Source organism: Bison bison, unplaced genomic scaffold (assembly GCF_000754665.1).
Source record: "Bison bison bison isolate TAMUID 2011002044 unplaced genomic scaffold, Bison_UMD1.0 scf7180017864473, whole genome shotgun sequence".
Classification (NCBI taxonomy): domain Eukaryota; kingdom Metazoa; phylum Chordata; class Mammalia; order Artiodactyla; family Bovidae; genus Bison; species Bison bison.
The window spans coordinates 7,433,020-7,456,202 of record NW_011495034.1 but is presented as its reverse complement, the minus strand read 5'-3'; the positions used below and the strand labels follow the sequence as shown (position 1 = coordinate 7,456,202).

At 36.5% G+C, this 23,183-nt stretch overlaps 1 protein-coding gene across 1 annotated transcript in view; it reads right to left on the bottom strand.

The window, feature by feature from the left end:
* TRDN (triadin) overlaps nt 1–11,429 on the bottom strand; it is a 281,398-nt gene extending 269,969 nt beyond the window's left edge. Inside the window, exon 1 of the mRNA XM_010861777.1 lies at nt 11,094–11,429. Coding sequence (XP_010860079.1) covers nt 11,094–11,115 — 22 coding nt within the window. The 5' untranslated portion in view covers nt 11,116–11,429. The remainder of the gene's footprint in view (nt 1–11,093) is intronic.
* Between the last annotated feature and the right edge of the window lie 11,754 nt (nt 11,430–23,183).

The window sequence follows — 23,183 nt, the reverse complement described above, 5'->3', positions numbered from 1 at the left end:
TTTATATTTTTAAAAAGTATTTTAAAGAAAAAATTTTAAACTTTTTAAAATCTGAAATGTCTCATGTTATTTCTTTTAACACTGAAATGATGAGATGGCTGGTCTTTTGAAAATCAATTGGACAGTATCATTCACAAATTTCCACAGCTATCTAATTAGTAGGTCACCTGTAGACACTGTTCTTGTGCATTTTGGCTTCTAGATAAGTCTGATATAACAACATAATTTTAAGTGAGTCTCTACATGATTAGAAAGCACACTTGACCTTTTGGTAGTGTAGCAAATGATTTAAAAAAAAAAAAAAACAACACTGGAAGTCCCTAAGTCGACTCCAAATTTAATATGCCATAATGTAGAGTGACTCTCAGGTAAAGAAATTTAATCCATCCTCAAGTTTATAATTTAACTTGTAAAACTATATGAGGCAATTTTGCAAAGTACTGACTTTCAGTTTACCCATCAGGGCTGCTTCCACCTGTGCCTTTCCTCAAATTATGCTGTCACTTCTCAGTTCATTAGCTCAAGGACACAGAAAACAAGCCATCACCTTTCACTGATTTTTCTCAAGGGGGAATTGTGTTATTTCATTTAGCTTGTGAATCTCTTTGACCCTTAAAATGATCATGTTTTAAGGAATTAACACTTTCTAAAAATTATCATGCTTTTTCTCTTTCTACTATAGAATTAAAAATAGCAAATCAAGACAACCAGACATAGATTTTTTTCAGTAAGAATTTCATTCTATCCCAGTTCAGTCCAGTTCAGTTGCTCAGTTGTGTACGATTCTTTGCAACCCCACGGACTGCAGCACGCCAGGCTTCCCTGTCCATCATCAACTCCCAGAGCTTGCTCAAACTCATGTCCATTGAGCCACTGATTTTCATCCAACCATCTCAACCTCTGTTGTCCCCTTCTCCTCCTGCCTTCAATCTTTCCCAGCATCAGGGTCGTTTCTAAATAACTTTCTAATCATTGAACCAGATGGCTATCTTTAATATAATAGCTCTTAGTTGGTAACTGACTAAAGACTATTAACAAAACCTTCCTACCAGTCCAAATCTTCTATATTGACCTAAAGAATCCTCTGTATAAAACTGGAAGATAATTAAGCCAGGGATTTCTCATAATTGAGTACTTTGATGCTAGCTCCTTCACAATTATTTGGATCTTTGCTCACTTCTGTCTTAGATTCTTGGTTGTTAACTGGGTTGTGGTTTAGCACCGCTTTGGAAAATGTTTGGGATTGTATGTGCAGTCAAAATCATAGTACAGACAAATAAGCTAATTGTCCTGCAGTGTCTGGGAAAGACTTTTCTGCCCCAAATGTCAGTAGAGTACGTCTTCTCCAGCTTTGATTCCCCAACTTAGAACATGAAGACAAGATATTAACTTAAAATATTTTGAATAATTGTTTGTTAAATAAATTAACTTGAAACTTTTAGCATCAAGGGATGTTGGTGAAAAACTTAGTTATTTGCTTTTCTTTTATGTTGTTATCCTTTTATTAGAAAGATATTTCAAGTTTTAAGTTAAATTCTACTCCTTTTGAACAGTCCCTGGTCAACCAAGTCCGTCTATTGTCCTGCTTCTCAGTTTTCCCTGATAATCATCTCTCATAACCCTAATTTGTTTATTTGTTATATGTTAATTTATTTTCCAGTTCTTTCATATATGTAAACTTTGTCTTACATTTGAGTGACAAGAAACCAAAAAATCTATCTCACAATTTTTTTTTTTAATTCATAATTTTATCTGTACTTTTTCTTTAGCTACCTTAGAATTTCTAAACTTGTACCATATGGTTATCTATACAACTATCTCATCTTTCTTTGAATGCTAGATTAATATATATTTCACATTTCATCCTCAAGCTGAATAAAGTTATTGGAAAAACCAAATACTCAAAATATAAACAAGTAAGTACTTACCATGTAAATGAATATCTTTGGGATGTCAGAAGTTTTGCCCCTCTGCATCCACAAGTGAATTACTGAGTGATGGAACAAAGATAAAATGTTCTGTCCCAAAACACCTGGGTACTGCCAGCCTGTGTCACTCAAAGATAGGGACCCCTTCTAGAGTCATTCTAAGCAAGACCTACAAGACATTTCAAATCTAGAGAGTCTGAACAGAAATTCAATAATTAAATCTATCTACTTAATTCAAGAGATAACTGGCAACTTTAAAAACTATTTTTTTGTAATATAACTCTTCCAATTACTATGAACAAAGTCTCCAGAGGGTTCTGTTAACTTATTGCTTTAATCTAATCATAGCTAGATTAAAGATTCCTGTTTACATATACTAAACCTTAGACTAAGGATCATGTCCCTTTATCTTTGTCTTGAAAAAGGCCTTTCCCTAGCACCTTTAAAACTTCTTGCTTTGCTTCACTGTTTAATTCATTGCCTTCATAGGACTCCTTGAGAAGACCACTGGCATACAACACTAGTTCTCACAGTACTTAGCACAACACTGGCCATATAATTAATTTTTATAGCTTATTTTTCACTATTAATCTGAAGAAACTTATTCAGTGAGTACCTGTTTGACAGTTAGTATTATCTCATTATTTTTTCATGAATTAGAAATAGTGCTCCATAAATACTCAAAGTAGAGTACTTTAGGATCAAAAGCAGCAGTGGAGATATGGTGTAAGAACACTTAAATAGGAGGGAAAAACCAGGGATCAAAACAGTTTAAAATAAATCAGGCACGTGAGACATCCAACCTTTTCAATAATACAGCAATAGGATATCTTAACAAAAATACAGGGTTTTTACCAAATTTCTAAGCCAGATACCTCTGTACCTTGGTTATCCTAGGGTTTCTTCAAACAGACCACTAATTCTCACCTACCACCCATTCTTTTTTCTTCATCTCTACATTGATCAAACTCACTCTTGATCCCCTTACCCCTTGGCCAGTCACAAGGTGGCCACCTTCACAAAAACAGTGCATGCAATGCAACTGATCAATCAAGAACAGAACATTCATTCTGGAGTTATTTTCAGCAAATTTTGATCTGTGCTCACTAATCATAAGACACATGAACAACAGCATGACTTGGTTCAACCAAACTGAACACTCATCATTCATAAATCCCAACTGAAGTCATATGTTTTAAAATCTGTCCAAACTAGTTTTTCTCTTTCCTGCTTGTTCTTAAATCTACTGCATTAGAGCCAGGGACCTTGTGTTATTCTTCGTCACATCCCTGTTGTCTGGCATTCAGCCTGATGCATAATATGTGCTAAAATATCAACTACAACTGACCTTTTGACTTGACCTGCTGCTTTATAAATACACTTGTGGGTTGGTAATTAATACCATAGATTGTAAATTTTTACTACATTTTGAATGAATGTATTTTGTTTTTCTCTAAATGCAACACCTAATACTTCTGCAGATTTAAATTCACAAGCTTGAAGTTTTACCATCTTAATGGTAACTTATAGATTTTATAGTGCACTGTTTTTCCCCAGGCAATTATACTAAGTTAAATAAGAATACCCACAGAAGAAAATAATACTCTAGCACTGAATGTCTAAGAGTAGCATATAATATTTGCCATTTTTGTCTTGACATTGTATCAAATGTCTCCCATAAACAGAAAATTCTTTTAATCACATGATGATTTTATTTTAAAAAGCAAAAATAAAATTTCCAGGGAAACCTAGCTAAAAATGTATTTTGAAAGTTATATAAGTAAGTGGAAACTGATTCTTTCCCATCCACAAGCTCACCAATGCCCTTGAACAAAGTTTTAAATATTAAGAGCTCTTTCCTTGTTTAGTTTTTCTCAACATTTCAGGAACCTGTGTCACGGAAAGGAGAATGATATAATAAATGAGTAGCAAGGATAAAACTGGTCTACCACAGTGAATCTACCATAGTGAGTTCTAGCCTTATGCCATCTAAAAAAAAAGTTTCCCCTTTAGGTTACAAGACTGTATCTTTAACTTGTTTAAGGAAAAACCAGGTGCCCCAGCCTCTGCCATAGAAACTAAGTTAGAAAATATCTGAATGATATATATTTAAATACTTTGTGAGACAGACTCTGAGGTTTATGAGGAAGCAGTTCATTTACATACCAAAGGATCTCTCAAAATTGTAAATTCCTTGTGCCTTTGACAGCTTGACTTGGGGCATGGAGATGTGGAGATGTTTGATGTTTAGAGAGCATATCTTGTACAGAGAGAAGCAGGACTTCATTCATTACACATTTGCCAAGGATATTCTTTTTAACTTCCTTTGAAGATGGAAAATACTATCTTTTTGGACCAGGAAGTTCATCTATCTCTGCATAACCCTCACTTGGGGCAATACATGTTTATGTGACATTCAAATAAGCACGTCCTATCAGACATTATGCATGGTACTCACATTATCAAGAGAAAATGGGAAATAGGGAGAGCAAAAAACTTTGACAGATCTTCTTAGAACTTTAAGTTGAACAGAACCCAAACTCCATAAACTTAGAATTACTGTATAATGTTAATGCATAGTTACCAGATGAAGCTTTCCCCCCTAATTTGCTCTTTTTAAATGTGTTACTTTAAATAATACGCATTTTAAAAAATATATTAAGCATGTCCCCAAAGGGTTTTTTTTTAATCTGAAGGAAGAAAAGAAAATAATAAAACTTTAAATTCTATAACTATAAAACTAAAAGCTTGGCTGGAATATCTAAACCATCTATGTATTCTCTTTCATATTGATATATTCAACCCAAAGGTCAATGTAGATGATTTTAAAATTGCTTAGTCACACTGCTTTAAGTTTCTTTCATATTAAATATTGTTAACTGATTAAAAATTAATATAAACAGCATTGGAGACTTTAACTCTCTAAGGATTCCTAAGCTTTTAGAATAATAGCTAGAATAGCCTCAATTCACTTTTGCATTGTAAAAGTAGCATGATTTTTAAATTATAGTCACAATGATGAGCAAAAGTAAATAGGAAAAATTAAGAAGCATTTAAGCTGACAAAGAGAATATTTTTCCATGAGTACTGTGAGCTTGCGGGCAGGGGAGAAGAGTCTATCATAAATAAAAACACAAGCCACAAAGAAAAGCTTCTTAATGAAACCCAACTGGGGCTGACACTACAGAGATGTGTTCTCTGTGTACTTTCACTACCAATTTTACAGATTCTTGTAGCTACAATTGAAAAAAGTATAATTCTCCAATGAGCACAATCTTGTAAAAAGTTGGAAAATTTCCTCTGGTCATATTAGTCATTACTAACCAAGGTTAACTAACCAGGTATGGCGCCTCCCCATCCTCCCAGACCACCTAAGGTTAAGTAGTGGACCTAGGGCTTAAACAGCATTTCTGACTTGAAACTCCACACACTTCCTACTCTATCACATTGCCTTTAATGTTTTAATGATGCCCTCCCTCAGCTCTGTACTGCTTTTCTCTCTGATTTTTTACTGAACTGTTAATATATAGGCCACTGTTTTTCACACTCTGCTTTTCTTCTCTTTTCTAAATACAATTTGAACAGTAGATAGAGATATTTAGTCAGACTGATGAGGTCTTTGTGATATCTGCCTTTCAGAATGTCTGTAATATTTAAAAGATATAGCCACACAAGACTTTGACATTCCCTGACAATAAATATGATGTTCCTGACCATCGTATTTTTAGGACTATTTTTTCTTGCATCATATTGATCCTGGCTTTTAATCTTTTCTCAGGTTTTCACGTGGACCATCTCAAAAATGATCTGTGGCTAACTAAAGTCTCTCATTAATGTCACTAATAATACCAAGAAATGTTATGAAACTAAGCAAAAGATTTCCATATTATAACAAACATTTCTGAAAATCATTATTTCCTGGTATGTTGTTATAAATATAAAGGAGATCTCCGGACACTTCTCTCTAATATGAGCAGTTTTGGTTTCCATTTCAATACCTACAGGTTGTTCAATTAGAGAGTGATTTGCACTTATGAATAAATTTGGTGGCCAAGAGAGTCACTGACCTTATATTTACTAAAAACATTTGTTTTCTTAAATTTATTTACTAAAAACATCAGTTCTTTTGTTTCTAATTCTTTATTGTAGAGAAGCTTGAATATTTATAAAAGTAGACAGAATATTATAACGAAACCCTATGTACCCTTCATCAGTCCCAGTGTAATTAATTCATGGCCAATCCCTACCACACTAACAACTCATCTATTTTCTTCTCTGGCATATTATGTAGAAACAAATTTGAAATATTATGTCATCTCATCCATATTTGAGAATGTGTATCTTGTAGGGAGTCAAACATGACTTGGAGACTGAATAACAACAATCTCCAAATAATATGTAGTTTGAAAACATAACCACAATATTATTAATCCCACCATAAATGTGATGATTTATTAGTATCATCTAAAATGCAGCATCTATCAAATTTCCAATTATTTCATAGATTTTTTTAAGTTTGTTTGAATCATGATCTAATAATCGTGATCTACACTTTGTGATGTGTTGCTCTGTTTTTACATTTTTTTCAATCTATAGGCTTCCTTGGTATCTCTTTATGGTCCTAGTAACTTACTTGAAGGTTATTTGTGGTGTAGAGGTTACCACAGCCTGGGTTGTGCTGACTGCATAATATGATGCTGTTTGTAACATATTCCTTATTCTTTTATTTCTTGAAAATTCAAGGTTGTATTATTTTTCTTTCATTGGTTTTCTTTTCTATTTTTCTTTTGCTTTCCCCCCCCCTGTTTTTAGTAGGAAGAGTCAGTTCTAGATATCGTTTTAATGGTTGGTTATGTTTTGTCTTATATTTCACCAACAATTTCCCTTTTTGTGGCTTCCAGACTTTTTTATCCATGGGTCTTTGCAGTGCCCTCTAGTGCTACAAAAAGAAAAAAATCTAACCTTCAATTAAAGGATCTAAGAACAGTTCTTTTTATTTCACTGTACCTCTTACCATCACGGTCCTCCTCTTCTGCGTGTACTGCCTTGTCAATGACAATTTTAAAATGTGTTCCTGGAGCTAAAAATGATATTCTGTAGGTGGCGCATTGCTTTTCTTGATCAGGAGAACATAACCCAGAACAGATTAAGCTTTGAACCTAGTGCTTCCTCTTCCTCCTTTCCCACACCCAAGTCATCTCCCCTTAGGTCTCCTTTCCCGCCCAGGAGTCATCTCCACTCCTGGGTTTGGCGAGATAAACATAGACATGATGTAGGTTGCATCTTCTCCTCTTAATTCCACCATCTGTTACTCTGGATAATATAACTTGTGTGCGTAGTTGTTAAACATTCTGGCTGTGAAATTTTTTTTTTTTTTTGAGCTCATCAATGGGTACTCTTGTGTTAAATCAGTGCAGCACATAAAATAAATGGCCATTTTTGCTTTAAATTTGGATCATCAAATCCTCTCAAATGTTTGTTACAGAGCAGTAAAATGTGGTTCAACTAATAGTAAGGGAAGAATTCCATACATAGTACAAAAACCCTTCTGAACCCTGAAGCTGTATGAAGTTCAGAAGTTGAGAGTCTGACAAAAACTTGAAAAAAAGAGAATTTCCTGTAACTAACTCTTCTAGCAAATGCTAATTTAATTGTATATAGGATGTCTACCAAGTTGAATTTATTGCACAAAATTTATATTTTCCTACATTTTTAGGGTACTTGGACCCAGAGATTCAATTATATGAATATTATCATAAAACATAATTTGACATTTATTAGCTAACTGGAAAATTGAAAACATTACATACTTTACTTTTTTAAAAGTCTTCATCATTTCAACACAGTCATTAAGAATTAACTAAATTTTACTTTGTTATCAAAACTACTCAAAAATTCTTTTTACCTTTTGAGTGATACATACTGTCATGTAGATGCTGAAATTACTAGTTGAAAGTTCTTATGAACCTCAGAAGGCAGAGCTAACTTTGGCACTTGTCTAGGAATAACTGGGCCTCTGGAAAGAAGGTACAAGGCTATTTATAATTCTAAATCTTAGTGCTGTTTGGAGTCTGGAGCTATACCTAACCAAAGTAGCGGGGCTCAAACCAGAACAGGGGTCTAGTATAGGTTCCTCTTAACCTCTAAATTAACATCAGGCTAAGTATTAGTCTCACATAACAAAAGGAAGTATTCAACATGACTCTGGAGTCAGAGGTCTGGGTGTGAGTCCTAGCTACACTGTATATAGCTGTGTGAATTTAGGCAAATTTCTAACCTCTCTAAGTCTTAGCTTCCCATGCTATAAATAGCAATGATAAAAGTATCTATCTCATTTTGCTGTCCTGAGGTTTAAATGCTCATTATTACAAGCTTAATATCTGACAAATAACGTCTTTTGGATAAGTGAGTTGTTATTATCATTATCATTATTTTTATTAATTTATAATAGCTAGAATCAAATATATTGTTTCCCTAATGTCCTTTGAGGTTCAAATTTGTTCTAATTTTAGTTCTACTCTATTGCTCTGTACCTGAAATACAATTCCATATCTAAAATTACTTCCTTTCTTCTGTCAGTTGAAATAATCCAGTTTAGGACATGCAGTGATGATCTATGTGAGGAACTCAGTAAGGTGCACAGATAAGTCATGCATTATAGCTGAGTAAGTACCACAAAAAACATGAACACTATTCTCAGACCTCCCCCAATTACCAGTGACCACAAGAGAGTCGTATAATATCCATGACCTTCAGTTTTACAAAAACTGAGGCGAGGACAGTGGCCTTAAGCTTTCTAAGGAGCTAATCCAGCTCCGTCTTAAGTGCTGCAAGGTGTTCATTTACTTTGTGATCAGTGGATGGCAAAAATAATCAGTAGATGTCCAAGACTACTAATGAAGTGCTTACATTTCAATAATGTGTCCAAAGTGGCGGCAAAAGAACTATAACAGATGAGAGGAAAGACTATTTCAGGTTGATGGAACAACCTGTACCAAGGCTCTGGCACAAAAGTACACCTTTTATAAAAGACTGAAGGAAGGCTACTGTAGCTGGGGCACAAAAAGTGAGAATCATGAAGACAAAATAAAAGGAGTGTAGTAGAGCAGCAGGCAAGACGCTTTGGATGGCCACAGAGAATGACTGTGCCACTCACCTTAAAAGGTAAGCTCATCTGAGTTGTCAGTCTAATTATCAGTTGAGAAATATGGTTAATAAGGCATTCCAGAAAAGGAAAAAAGTACATAACTAATCCCTGAAGTTGAAATGACAAAGATCCTATGAACAGTTAAAGCCGGAGTACAGGAAATGTCCATCATCTAGGACCTAGATGGTATTTTTATATTTTTAATTCATTATTAATTCAGTGATTTTTTACAGGTGACAAGAGGTCTTCTAAGAACCCCTTAAATTCTCCACGGGGAGAAGACAGAAACATAAGTTCTATTTTATAATCAGGAATTTTCCTATAAAAATGTTTATTAATCAAGAGCAAAAGGCCTACAGAGCATAATTCACAGGCCAGCAAAAAATGTTTCGGCCGAGTGCCCCTGAATCAGTTGGCCGTTCACAACCCATACAGAGCAAGGGAAACATATTCACAGGTATTTAACAACTTGTGCAAGGCTAAGTGAGACATTTCTATAGATGGATGTCTTGAAGACAATCTAAAGGTCACATGATGCAGAATATCTAAGGAATACGAAAAAATGCTATTTATATTGAGCTAGCAAATTCTGAACTAAAATTGGTAAAGAGTAAATTTGATACTTCGTAGAGAAATGAAAAAACATGAACTAGATTTAAGGGAGCTGACTTATAATCTTGGCAATGCTATGGTTTTCAGCAAGTCTCCAAACATTTGAGTTACAGTTTCTCTGTCTGAAAAATGGAGATAATAATGCCAACTTAATTGAGTTGTGTGAGGTACAAATAAGTATATAAAGTCCGGAGCAAAACGCCTGATACATAGAAATCTCTCAGTAATTATTTCTATTAATTTGGGGTGCTAGACTAAATTTGTTAGTGGAAGGTGAAAGTAAGACAATTCTCCTTCTAAATACTGACTGCAAGTCTTAAACTCTGTAATCACTCTGTGCCCATACTAATGTCTGCCCAAAGATCTAAAACCACACATTCTCTTTTTCAGTTGTCTGATGGAAAACAAACCAGCTCAGCATTAGACTTGGAAGCTGTGAAGAGCACCACCTGTCTGATTTTTGCTTACAGCTGTCAGAAGCAAATTTTAGACCCACCTCCCGAATTTTTACCCCAGCTAGAACTGGATTGTGTCTGTATTCAAAATGCTTTAGGCTGTTTTAAAGAATCTTTTATATATTTATAATATATATATATTATATATATACATGTATACATATATTTTGCATACATTCTATTTGAGTGAAATGATTGCTATCATGGTTGAATAATAAAGAGGTTCTTTTCAGAATAAGCATTAAAACAGAAAATATTGACTTTCATATAGAATGTATCACATAGAGGTAAAAGACATGAGTATATGAAAAGAATCAGAAGCAAAAGCTTAATTACTTTATTTTTAAAATCATACTGATCTACAGTGATTTTGTGTAATTCCAAACCTTTTCTCTGAATACCCACCCACATATACACATTTTTTAGGTATATAAATCTTATATATGTGGTGTGCATATTTATATACTTGAGTTAGAAAGGATAAACAAATTTAAGATCTCCAAGTTGACATATCATAAAGTAAAAATGGTCAAAATCAATTTTCTAAGTTTAAACATTAAGTGCAACATTTTAAGTTCATTGTGGTCTCTAGCCCTGCACCCAAACCTTGTCATTTTTGCTAGGTAAGATATTGGCCCTAACATTATATGACCATAGCTATTTATAGAGGTGTGGGTGATAACTGTTAACTAGTGGGAACTTTGGCATCACAGAGAACAGTTTCCACATGCAAAATTTCACAGAAATCTCTTTTTACTCCCCAACATAGAGACCTGCCAGTTTGGGAGACTTCTCAGCTCCCAAACCCACTTCTCTGATCCCATATAGAATCACTGATCAAGATAACTCTAAAAGCAACATTCTAAGAGGGCACATTGACCATCAATGGGACTGTCAATTTCTACCTTTTTTTACCCTGTAGTTGATGTTATTGGAAAATGCTAGCAATACCTTCAGCCGTGATCTCAGTCATGGTGGTTGGAGAAAGAAAAAGGCAGGCAAGAATTCCGGTCAAGTGGCACTTTGCAGAATACTTTAGGACTGGAGAACTCTGATAGGGGGCTCTGTGTGAAAGCGTGAGGTCTCTTCCCTTTCCTGGCTGTTCCTGCTGCTCTTTTGTTGTCCTGTTGAACTTTGTCTCTTCTCTGCAGAGTTCTCCCCCTGGAAACAACCTGAGCCCTTTCCAGGCAGCACTTGTGGCTCAGGCAGAAGTATCAGCTTCGAATAAAAATAGCTTCATCTCCCTAGGACTCTTCAGCACTTTTTTTTTTTTTTGGCACTCTAGATGAACACACACACACACAAACACACACACACACACACCAGTTCACTAGTCCCAAAGAGAGACAGGCCAAAAAAAAAAAAAAGGCAAAGGAACCAAAAGTACTGCCTAAGCCCCCGCAGTTTCCCTAAGATAATTACGGATTTGGGGATCTATGTCAGAAAACATAAAATAAAGAGTTGGAAGTAATCTTATCCGTAATAGCTCAGATTTATTCTTAGTGCCCTTAATGCTCAGAACATTCCTCATTCCCTTATTTGGTGTGGGGAGGGTCCTGTAATGTCTACCAGGAGCAAAGGGGAGGGTAGTCTTGTCATTTTCTCCAAGTTGTTTCCTTATTGGTCTAAATCCACTTAGCAAAAGCAGTTATTTATATAGTGCTACACTTGAAGTTGCAACCATTAAATCCTGAAGGTTTCTTGTAGGAGATTAAGATTTTCCAAACACTGGCCAATAAGAAATATGTAATGAAAAGTTGTATTGACACTTGAGAACTGATGAATTACTAGATTTTTCATTCTTTTCAATACTTTCATGAAAACAAAATACCTGAATTTATCTATGCAATAAAAGAAAGGAAAGGTGGTATAAAGTTTAGAAGTCCACAGCTCATATTTTAATAAAAGATTTCAACTTTTCTCTACCTCAACTTCAAAAAAAATAAAATATAAAGGATCATAGCAGCCAACAATTAGCCAAATTGGCTGATTAGCATTTCACCTTCCCACTACTAGACAGGTGTTAATGAGCAGAGAAATATTCAATAGCTGGCAGTTAGAAGGAGAAGGAGAATCAAAGGGCATTGATAATCATACACTCTAGCCAATCTGTGAATAATCAGAGGTTGGCTACACTTATCTTTTATTTTATTCTCACATTCAACCAAACGAATGCTTGCGGTTTAAACTCTTAGCCTTAACTTGTTGCCTTTGGTTGCCAGAACCTCTTGAATTTGCATGGTACTTCAGAGATCAGAAAGCAAAGTCACACATGTTCTTAATATCAGAAGTGCTGCAACAGCTGTATCCTTTGCCTCCATGTTGGCAGCTCTGTATTTGCTACCTTAATTCCTACAAAAGAAAGTGTTCATATACCAGCTGAATAAATGAGTTAGGGAGTAAGCAATCTTAATTCACAAAAGAGGAAATAATTCCAGGTAACACTCATGATTTATACAAAATTCTACATCTAGGGTTAGGCTTGAGGCTTTTGACTTCAAGTCTGATCTTTCTGAAGAGGCAGGACTTATGGCTTACAATACCATTTGCAGGTAAAGGGAGCCACAACAAATTAGGTCTGCCAGTGGATGGAACGGCTCTGCTGGTGGCTCAGTGGTAAAGAAACCACCTGACGGTGCAGGAGACATGGGTTTGATCCCTGGGCTGGGAAGATACCCTGGAGGAGGAAACAGCAACCCACTCCAGTATTCTTGCCTGGGAAATCCCATGGACAGGGGAGCCTGGCAGGCTACAGTCCATGGGGTCACAAAAGAGTCAGACAAGACTTAGTTAGTAAACAACAACAAATTTGTTGTTAGTAAACAACAAAAAAACAACAACAAACAAAAAAGGACAGGAAGATGCGAACTCCTCCCAGCACTTCCGTAGAACACTGGGTTAGTGTCTATCTTCTACAGTGGGGAGGAGGTAGCCTAAAAGCAGAGCCCTCCTCACTTTGCCCCCAAAGGCATCTCCATTATCACAATGCTGCTTCTAACTTGAAGAAAGCATCGTGCTTTGAATTTCCATTTGTCAATCACTTTTGTAGTCTTTCACTGTAGTTAACTGATAAAATAGTAATTCCTTATGTAACTCATTAAGAATTTACATTAAAATGTTCAAACAAGACTATAGTGCAAGATCAGTGATTGATGTTACTCTTAAATTCCCTATCACTAATTTCATGTCATACTAGAAACAAAAAGAGTAAAAATACTCTAGCTAAACATGCTTACGGGGTAATAAGTTTTTTTAACCCATTTATTGGAAGAGTTGATGAATTTTCTTAGAATATTAACATGAGAACTCAGTATATTTCTCACTTTGAAAAGTTACTAGAACTTTTTCCACTTATTTGAAACCCAATTCATAAAATATGTCTTTGAGTTTCAAATGGAACTCAGAAAAGCTTTCCAAAACAAAGCAATTGACATTCTTCTAAAGGTACACATCTCATTCTTCAGGACATTCAAAGAACAAAATATTACAAACAATACATTTGCTTTTCTTCACTTTTTTTTCTCATTTTTAACAAGTATTCGCTTTAACGGGATCTCACCAATTTACTGGGATCTTTCAACATGACCTAAATGTGAGGATTCTCGCTTCTTTCAGTGATAGCTTCTGATGTACTTTCACATTTTTCATTACTGTAGGATCAGCACAAATAAGCTTATTTTGGTTTTGCATACAAGCATACTTCTTCCTATATGCATTATTAACTGATCTGGTCTTCAATAAGTCAGTGGCAAACCATGAAAAGTTTTTTCTCCTAGAAAATGCTTCATTTAGTCCAAGCTGCATCTCCAACCTGATTATACTGATTATTACCCCTTGTGATTTTCACTAGATATTCTCAATATTCAAGTTAGCAGCCAAAAATATTCATTCTTAGAGCATTAAAAAAAAATCTAGCTGCTCTGTCAGCTGTTATCATAAATTAACAATCGGTAAGACATACTCTGTAGTTGACTCTGAGCAAGATATTTTCATCTATGCTGAATTTTAGAATATAAAAAAGAGTCAGAAGGCAAAGAGAGATTTTTTTTTATGACTTTTGGTTTCTGCCAAAAAAAATCAAAAAACAATTTCATTTTTAAAAATTAATTATTTAAAGATCATACTACATTGCCTTGTTCAGTAGTGAATAGAGATATAAATGGAAGTAAGTAGCTAGTTACCATCAGTCACCTATTTCTTAAGGACTAGGGATATTTGAGAAAGTAAAGTTAGAGTCACTTCTTAAGATCTTCTGTTTATTAATTTACAGATATGAACAGCTTACACTTGAAAACCCCATACTTAAATTGGTGTTAAACAGAAGAAAAATAATTAAAATTTATATAATATTATATGTTTATACATAGTGGGAGTAAATTTATGTGTATTTAATTAGGATAGAAAGTGCTCATTACTTAATCTTAAAATAATGATAGATGTTACTTTTATAAGTTTTCAGATTAATTTTAATAGAAGGCAAAAATAAATAACCAACTAGGTTGCTTGGGGAAAAAAAGGAGTGAAGGTGGGGGACAGAATGTCATAATATAAGACAGCTTTATATATAAGCTAAAAAACTGCAAGCTCTGCCGTGGTTGAAGTTGCTTAGGGGGCAAATATACAAGAGAAATCCTTTACTTTTAGCTTCACAGGTGAATAAATATGGCAAAAACAAACTAGGTATATAAAGGATTGGCTTATTAAACTTTAGAATGAAGAAATACAGAAGAAAAGAGGAACACTGAAAGTGAACTTGGGGAACATTTGATTGCATTTGCTTTCATCTGACCTGTAATCCCAACACATAACCTAGAAATGAGGCTCACTTGATAAACTTAGTCTTCAGAATCACAGGAAAAGCCTCAATTGAACTATTAGTTCATTAATCTTACTTCATCTCAGCTCTGCTGTTCACTTTATTTTAAATTGTTTGTGTTGTATTTGTGTCATGGAAAAATCGCATTCTGTCCTCCTTACTTTCTCTAAATGGTCTGTGCTCATTTCTTTAACCAAAGGTTGAAAGTCACTCCATAGGTTTGGCTTACCAACTGATTATTTAGAAATGGTGCAATCCAGCTCGTTTCAAATGACAGAAGGCATTCCAGTGCAATTAAAAACTTTCCTCCGTTTAACTCTGACTCATGAGTAGCTGAGTCTCCAGTATCAGGCTTCACACACATTTGACATTGTCAAACATTTCCCTCAGAAGCCTGCCCATGTCAATCCAGCCTTCAATTAAGAAAGGCAGCGGATGCTCTTTCTTCTTAAAGATTCCTTTCTCTGAAGAGCCAGCTTCTTTCCACTGTCACTGTCCTCTTCATGAGGACTGGCAATATCCGGTAGTATGTGCCCCTGTGGAGTCCATAATTCAGATTTTTGTTCACCGCTCTGGAGTCTGTCCCACACGATCTTCACTCTGTGGTCCTGGTTACTACTCAAAGGGAATTTATGGTTTGTGCTTTTTTGTTTTCTTATAAAAGCCTAAATAGTTTCTTATAAAAGATAAATTGTTTGCTGCCTAGTTCTTAGACACAAATTTTTCTCTAAAATTAATATAAATGGATATTTCTATTTGCTAATTTTCAAGAAGCTCACAATATAATCATTTTGTGTTTTACATTTTGATGCTTTGCTTTATCAATGATATAATCTGTTATACCTGCTTATCACAAATGAATACCAACTAAAGGACTAACTTTGGAAGCCTGCCTATAAGTAAGCAAATAACATATTCATTCCATTATGTTTTCTGTGTGTGTGTGTGTGTGTGTGTGTCCCTCTTTTTCTCTCTCACATACACACTCTTTACTTTGCCCTCAGCACTAGGCCAGGTTTTAGTGATATCAGGATAAGTAGTACAAGATTTTGTTTTCAAGGAACTCACAGTCTACTAGAAGAGTGAAAAAAAGTTATACCAAAAATTATAACGCAGCCTGGTTAGTCCTAAGTACAGAAACACTGTGCACTGAATGACAGGAAAGGAGTTTTAATGCAACAGGAAAGGCTTTAAGAGAAAGAAATACTAGAATTGGGTCTTAAAGTGTAAGAAATTACTTAAATGACCGATTGAGGACACACTTGCCAAATAAAGGAACTAACTATCAAAGAATTATAAAGGTTTAAGCATCAGATCAGATCAGATCAGTCGCTCAGTCGTGTCGGACTCTTTGTGACCCCATGAATCGCAGCATGCCATGGCCTCCCTATCCATCACCAACTCCTGGAGTTCACCGAGACTCACGTCCATCCAGTAAGTGATGCCATCCAGCCATCTCATCTTCTGTCGTCCCCTTCTCCTCCTGCCCCCAATCCCTCCCAGCATCAGAGTCTTTTCCAATGAGTCAACTCTTCGCATGAGGTGGCCAAAGTACTGGAATTGCAGCTTTAGCATCATTCCTTCCAAAGAAATCCCAGGGCTGATCTCCTTCAGAATGGACTGGTTGGATCTCCTTGCAGTCCAAGGGACTCTCAAGAGTCTTCTCCAACACCACACTTCAAAAGCATCAATTCTTCGGCACTCAGCCTTCTTCACAGTCCAACTCTCACATCCATACATGACCACAGGAAAAACCATAGCCTTGACTAGACGAACCTTTGCTGGCAAGGTAATGTCTCTGCTTTTCAATATGCTATCTAGGTTGGTCATAACTTTCCTTCCAAGGAGTAAGCGTCTTTTAATTTCATGGCTGCAGTCAGCATCTGCAGTGATTTTGGAGCCCAGAAAAATAAAGTCTGACACTGTTTCTACTGTTTCCCCATCTATTTCCCATGAAGTGATGGGACTGGCTGCCATGATCTTCGTTTTCTGAATGTTGACCTTTAAGCCAACTTTTTGAACTTTAAATAGTTCAGTAAGGTTTGGTCACAGGGTACTTGGAAGAGAGCTCCATAAGAAACAAGAGAATAAAAAAGAATCCGATACTTAAGTGCCTTATAAGTCAAATTAAGATTTTTGGACTTAACTCTAATTTAGGATGACACTGAAGTATTTCAAGCAAAAACAGGAAATAATCAAATTTATCTTCTGGAAATACTGGATTCAACAACAGTGATGACTACAGTTTCCTTAAGACAATTTCAAGACAGCCTTAGAAATAGAAGCCAGATTAAAGAATATGAGGCAAATGAGAAATCATAAAAATGGAAGAGAGAACTTGGAATATACTTCAAGGAAGCTTATGTGAAAAGCTAAGGAGTGAGACGGATTAGGAATTAGGCTACTGTCCATAGGGTGGCAAAGAGTTGGACATAACTGAAGCGACTTAGCACATACTAGGTACAGCAAATTTTTTAAGATTAAGAAAACCTTGACCATGTTTTCCTTTATAGGAAGGAATATAGGAATGAGGGAGAGATTAATGATCTAGGAGAGAGGAAAGGGAAGGAATTTAGAGAAAGCGTCAAGCAAATGGAAGGGTAAAGATAGAGCTCATGTGGAGAGTATTTCTGAAGAGAAATAAAATTCTTAGTAAAAAGAACTAAGATGGGACAAATGTGGATAATTTTGACTTGTGAAAGGGGAAAAGGAAAGGAATTCATGCCTGATGACATTAGTTTCTGTGAGTCAGTGTCATCTGCTGAGAAATAAAGGGTTAGAGGTTAGAATGACATCTTGAAGAAAGTTCTGAAAGTTTCACAAAGCTGCAGAAGTAAAGAGAGAAGCAGCTTCTTAAGCAAGTGCAGAGTTCCACTGAGAGGCCACCGAGGCTTAGAGACTATGAGCTTGCAGTAACAAACCCACTTACATTACTTAGCATAATCAAAGGGGCAAAAACTAAAGAACTCCAAATACACCTACCTCCCCCAACATACAAATAAAAACATATCCCTTTCAGGTTAACAGGTTGCTGCTGCTGCTGCTAAGTCGCTTCAATCGTGTCCGACTCTGTGCGACCCCATAGATAACAGCCCACCAGGCTCCCCAGTCCCTGGGATTCTCCAGGCAAGAATGCTAGAGTGGGTTGCCATTTCCTTCTCCAATGCATGAAAGTGAAAAGTGAAAGTAAAGTCGCTCAGTTAAGTCCGACTCTTTGCGACCCCATGGACTACAGCCTACCAGGCTTCTCCATCCATGGGATTTTCCAGGCAAGAGTGATGGAGTGGGTTGCCATTGCCTTCTCCAGGTTAACAGGTTAGTGGGCAGTTATTCACCATGAGGCCATTTACAGATTCAGGGTGATGGCAGCTCTATTATCTTTATGTGGCTCCTCTCCAGTTGGCTGGAGAAGGGAATGGCAACCCACTCCAGCATTCTTGCCTGGAGAATTCCATGGACAGAGGAGGAGCCTGGTGGGTTACAGTCTATGGGGTCACAAAGAGACACGACTGAGTGACTAACACACCGCCAGTTGACAAAGACAGGAAAGGTTTACAAGGCTATATGGGTCAAGCCTGGAAGTGGCATAGAGCACCGCTGCTTCTACTCCACGGTGAGAATGTAATTCTTGGTCATACCTGTCCGTAAGGGGAGCGAACTGTGGCTGGCCTCAACTAGGCCTCCAGTCCTCCAGTCCAGTCCTAGGACTGAATCTCTGCCACAGGCCTATTTTTGAGTCCTCCACAGACATGTTAATAGACTGAGCACCGGAGCAAAGAAGTAGGTAACTGGCCTGAAATCTCTGGGCAAGTGTAGCCTTCAGGAAAAATTTTGGCTAAACTTAAGCCAAGGCGAGGATAAACAAAGAGCAATAGAGAGATGACAGTTTGGGAGAAAATATATGATTGAAAAGGCCTTTATTTTAAGTAGTGTGTACGGATTACCGTACATATTTATAAATCAATCTTTTTGCATTCAGGATGTGGATTACCCTTAACAGCTAAACACAGGAAGAGTTGTGATACACTATGAATATGCATGTGAATGAATTACAAAGACATACCTACCAAGAATTAAATCATTTCAAATGACTCGATATTGGGACATTTGACTTCCATTTTTATAAGCAGTTTTTTTGTTTTCTTTTAGCATTTGTTTATCCAAATCTCTTCTCTTTCTCTCTACTTGACAAAGGGGGAGTACTACTATCCAAATGTGCCCCTGCAGAGTATTTCATCAATTCAAATTAAAGATGTATTTTACAGTTGTCACTGATATATGACTTTGAGAATATGAACTGCTATATAAATGTTAAATGTTCCCATCCTCATGAAAATCACATTTCACCTCAGAGCCATGTCTGGTTTTGCTATTCATTATTCATTTGAAGTCAGAGTTTTCCATTTCCAATATTATAATTAATTTGAATATTATTAAATGTTGTCACAAATAGCAGATTGTCAGCTTTCCTTGACCTCCTAACGTGTATGTATTCGTTCTCATTTTAAATAGTTTATTTTTATCCTTAATCTCCTTCAAAACAAAACAGAACCATTTGCTCTGGGTCTCTAAAAATTCCATTTAACAAAATAGATCCATTCCTCCTTCTTCACTCTGTACCCTTTCATTTAACAGGAGTTATTTTCTGTCTTACACGCCCCCAACAGTGTCAGCCTGACTACCTGAAAGCCAACGCATGTAGGATTTGCATTAGGAAAAAAGTACGTGTTTTGTCAACTTTACATCCCACACAGAAATCGTGGGCTCTAAGTTTAGAACAGAATTTCAAACCAATATAAGTGGTATTTCATGCTGGGGACAAATTGGAGTTGTGAAAGACACTGGGGATATAAATTCATACTATCTTGGCACAGTCAGTAAGCTGAATACATGATTGGATATGAAGAATAATGTTGAGAGCATCCTGGTCCCAAAATGTATCACCCAGTAGGAAAGCCTGTTATATACAAATCAAAGGTTCAGTCCTATCATTTAAAATTGAATTTGAAACTTTTCTATTAAAAGGCAAATAACATTTGGAATACAAAATTAAGTTAGCAATTGGAAGGCAATACTCATCAGAGTCAGAAAAGCCACATTTTTCGACAACTGTGCCATTTTGTACACTTTGCTTATTTATTAGAGCATCTTTTTCTACAAGCCTGCATACAGTCCTGTAACCTTCTCCCATGCAGCGTTCCATGCAGCCACTACAGTTTATCCTAGTTGGCTCTGACTATAAACTTAGACGTCTTCCCAGGTGGCACAGTGGTAAGAATCCACCTGCCAATGCAGGAGATGCAAGAGATGCAGGTTCAATTCGTGGGTTGGGAAGAGCCCCTGGAGTAGGAAATGGCAATCCACTCTGTATTCTTGCCTGGGAAATCCCATGGACAGAGGAGCCTGGTGGGCTATAGTCCATGGGGCCCCAAAAGAGTCGGATACAACAGAGCACAAGTGAGAAGTATGAACTTAACAGCCATGCCATGCGTCTGGGAAGGGATTCAGAAGGATGGGTTCTCAGGGTTGAGACCCCACTGGAAAGACTAATAGGGGCATTTCTAATGCCAAACTTCAAGAACCTCTAAATTTAGGGGCTGCTGTACATAAGTGCTCAGAATTATAATCTGCAGAGACAATCAATTCTGACAATTCACTATCTCATTCGAACTATAAAAATCAGCAGTTACTTCAGCTGGTTCGAATTAGAAGGATATATAATTTTGTTTTTGCTTTGGAAATGTCATGGACTACAGACACATTTGATTTAGTCACTGATTGCATTTACATTCCACTAGATTAATCTGGTAGCATCATACTTTTTATTTTTAACAGAAAGCTTAAAAGCAAAGGAATGGAAAAGAAAAATGTTATTAGAAGAAAAAAATTATTACACACTCATTCACTGGTGGGGCACTTATTTCAACGTGTGATTAGTTTAGTGGTGTCTAGGACATGTAAGTTTATAGTTTTAAGGATCTTAGAAACAGATGAAGCTAATTTGGTCATTTTACAGAGGAAAGGACCGAGTGTTGGAAAGGCTGACTTTGTAGCCTGGTGGGCTATAATTCATGGGGTTGCAAAGGGTCGGACACGACTGGGAGGCTAAGCACAGCACGGCTCCTGAATCCTAAAAAGAGGTAGATGGCTTTAAATATCTTTGAATCCAGGGATGTGACACTATCACCGGTACTTTATTTTTCAGTTCTGTTCTTTGCTATATATTTACTTAATTATCTCTCACTTTGTAAAGACATGTTCTGTGTGATCAAGTGGGCATTTTCCATGTGGGCATGGCTATATAAACAGCCCCTGCTTCACTCAGGTCAATTAAGATTACAACTCCAGAAGAAAGAGACAGCTGCCTTTTCCCAATATGTATATATAAATATTACTGGGAAGAACTCATTGATCTGGCCTAATCACATCCTCAGTTAATCTCTGTGACCAGGAGAGTGGGACACTTTGATTGCTGCAAGCCAATCTTTTGTGGCTGGGGAGTGGCTCAGTACAGTAATTGAGAACCTCATCAGAAATCTCCAGGACAAGGGAGAGGGGAGGGCAGAGAGGAACAGGTGCCCAGAGAGGATGATGCTATTGTCAGAAGACAGTGAGGAATATTAAGCTGACCAGGACAGCCGTCTCCTTGATTGTGAGTATCACTACACACACACACACACACACACACACACAGAGTCATACATACTTCTTCCCAGATATGTATACCAATACAAGTACCCCATGTACAACTAAAAATACACCCACCTCTTCCTTTAAACAAAAATCATGTCACTTGATTCATCTCCGAGTGATGAGAAATACTCTTGACCTGGTCGACATGTGTTATTTTAGTAATTATGAATCTAAAGTTAAAAATAAATGTAAATGATCTATACTCAACATACAATGATGAGAAGAGATAACCTCCTTAAGATGAAAAAAGAAGTAACAAATAGTTTGTCCCTGGTCCAGAATGTCTTGCATAGTCTGGAAGGGAACAAGGACTAATTCATTGTTTCCATTTTTTTTTGAAAAATCACACACCAAAGGTGCCATCATAACATCTTAAAACTGCAGTCTCTCCTTAGCAAAATCCCCACCCTCTTCTCGGTATTCTCTTTACCTTTGTGCTTTCCTGAGGACTGGTTTTCCTTTGAAGACACATTTTCTCCCTTAGTCTGTCAAGTAGGGGTCATATTTTCTCTTGGCCCTCAAGGCCTGGAGGAGTTCTAGTTGTCACTCTTACTTCTCATTAATTTTTTCTAGAAAGGCTTCTCCTCCTTTTCTCCAAAATGCTTACTTTTACTGTCTCTCTTCTTGTCAACATCATCATTTTATGTCCCAATAAGTTTCCTCGAAAAACACAGCTACCTATAAAGCCCCCACTGCTTAATCTATTTGCACATATTGCCCACCCTCATAAATCCACCCACTAGGAGATGCAGGCCTGAAGAGGCCTAGGAACTGCAGGCTGTTGGGAAATGACTGTGTGTATTAATAGCGATAGTATTTAAATGTGTATTAGATAGCAAGAACCATGCTTCACAGATTACCTCGTGTAATTCTAGCTGTCTTCTCCACTTTTCTCTAAGGTTCATTAGAGCAAGGACTCTGTCTCTCCTACTCACATAGCCATACTGTATCTCTAACACCTAGCACAGTATCAGGGCATTGATGAGTCATAATGAAAATAATATAAATAGTGAGATAGAACTGAAAATGAACTTGGGCTAAAAATATAAAATGACATCTCTTTCCCAATATTTACTTGAACCTTTTAAGACCGGATTATTTTGAATGGTTTTGTGTTTGTCGAAAGGCTTTCCTAATTGAATTAGAATATTACTGTTAAACAAACATGCCTCGTGAAATTGGATTCAGTTTCAGTGTCCTTTTTTTTTTCTATTTGGTATAATGGGTTTTTATATGAAAAGCAATTCCACTTCTAGAAATGTCAAATGGGGTAATTTGTACCAATTCTCTCACCAAGACAACAAGAAAAGCTGGCCAAAATATTTTTAAAAGTTTATATTTTAGAACTAATAAAACAATGCAGATTGGTATGATCCGTTGAGGACAGAGGCTCAGCTGATGAGCATCTCTTTCCTTGAGATTATTTGTTATTTCGGAGGGGGCAACCGAAGGTTAGGCTGAGCTCCACTTTTGACAGTCTTCACACACTAGGAGAACAGAGATTTGGAGCACGAGCTCTCACAAAAGAAAAC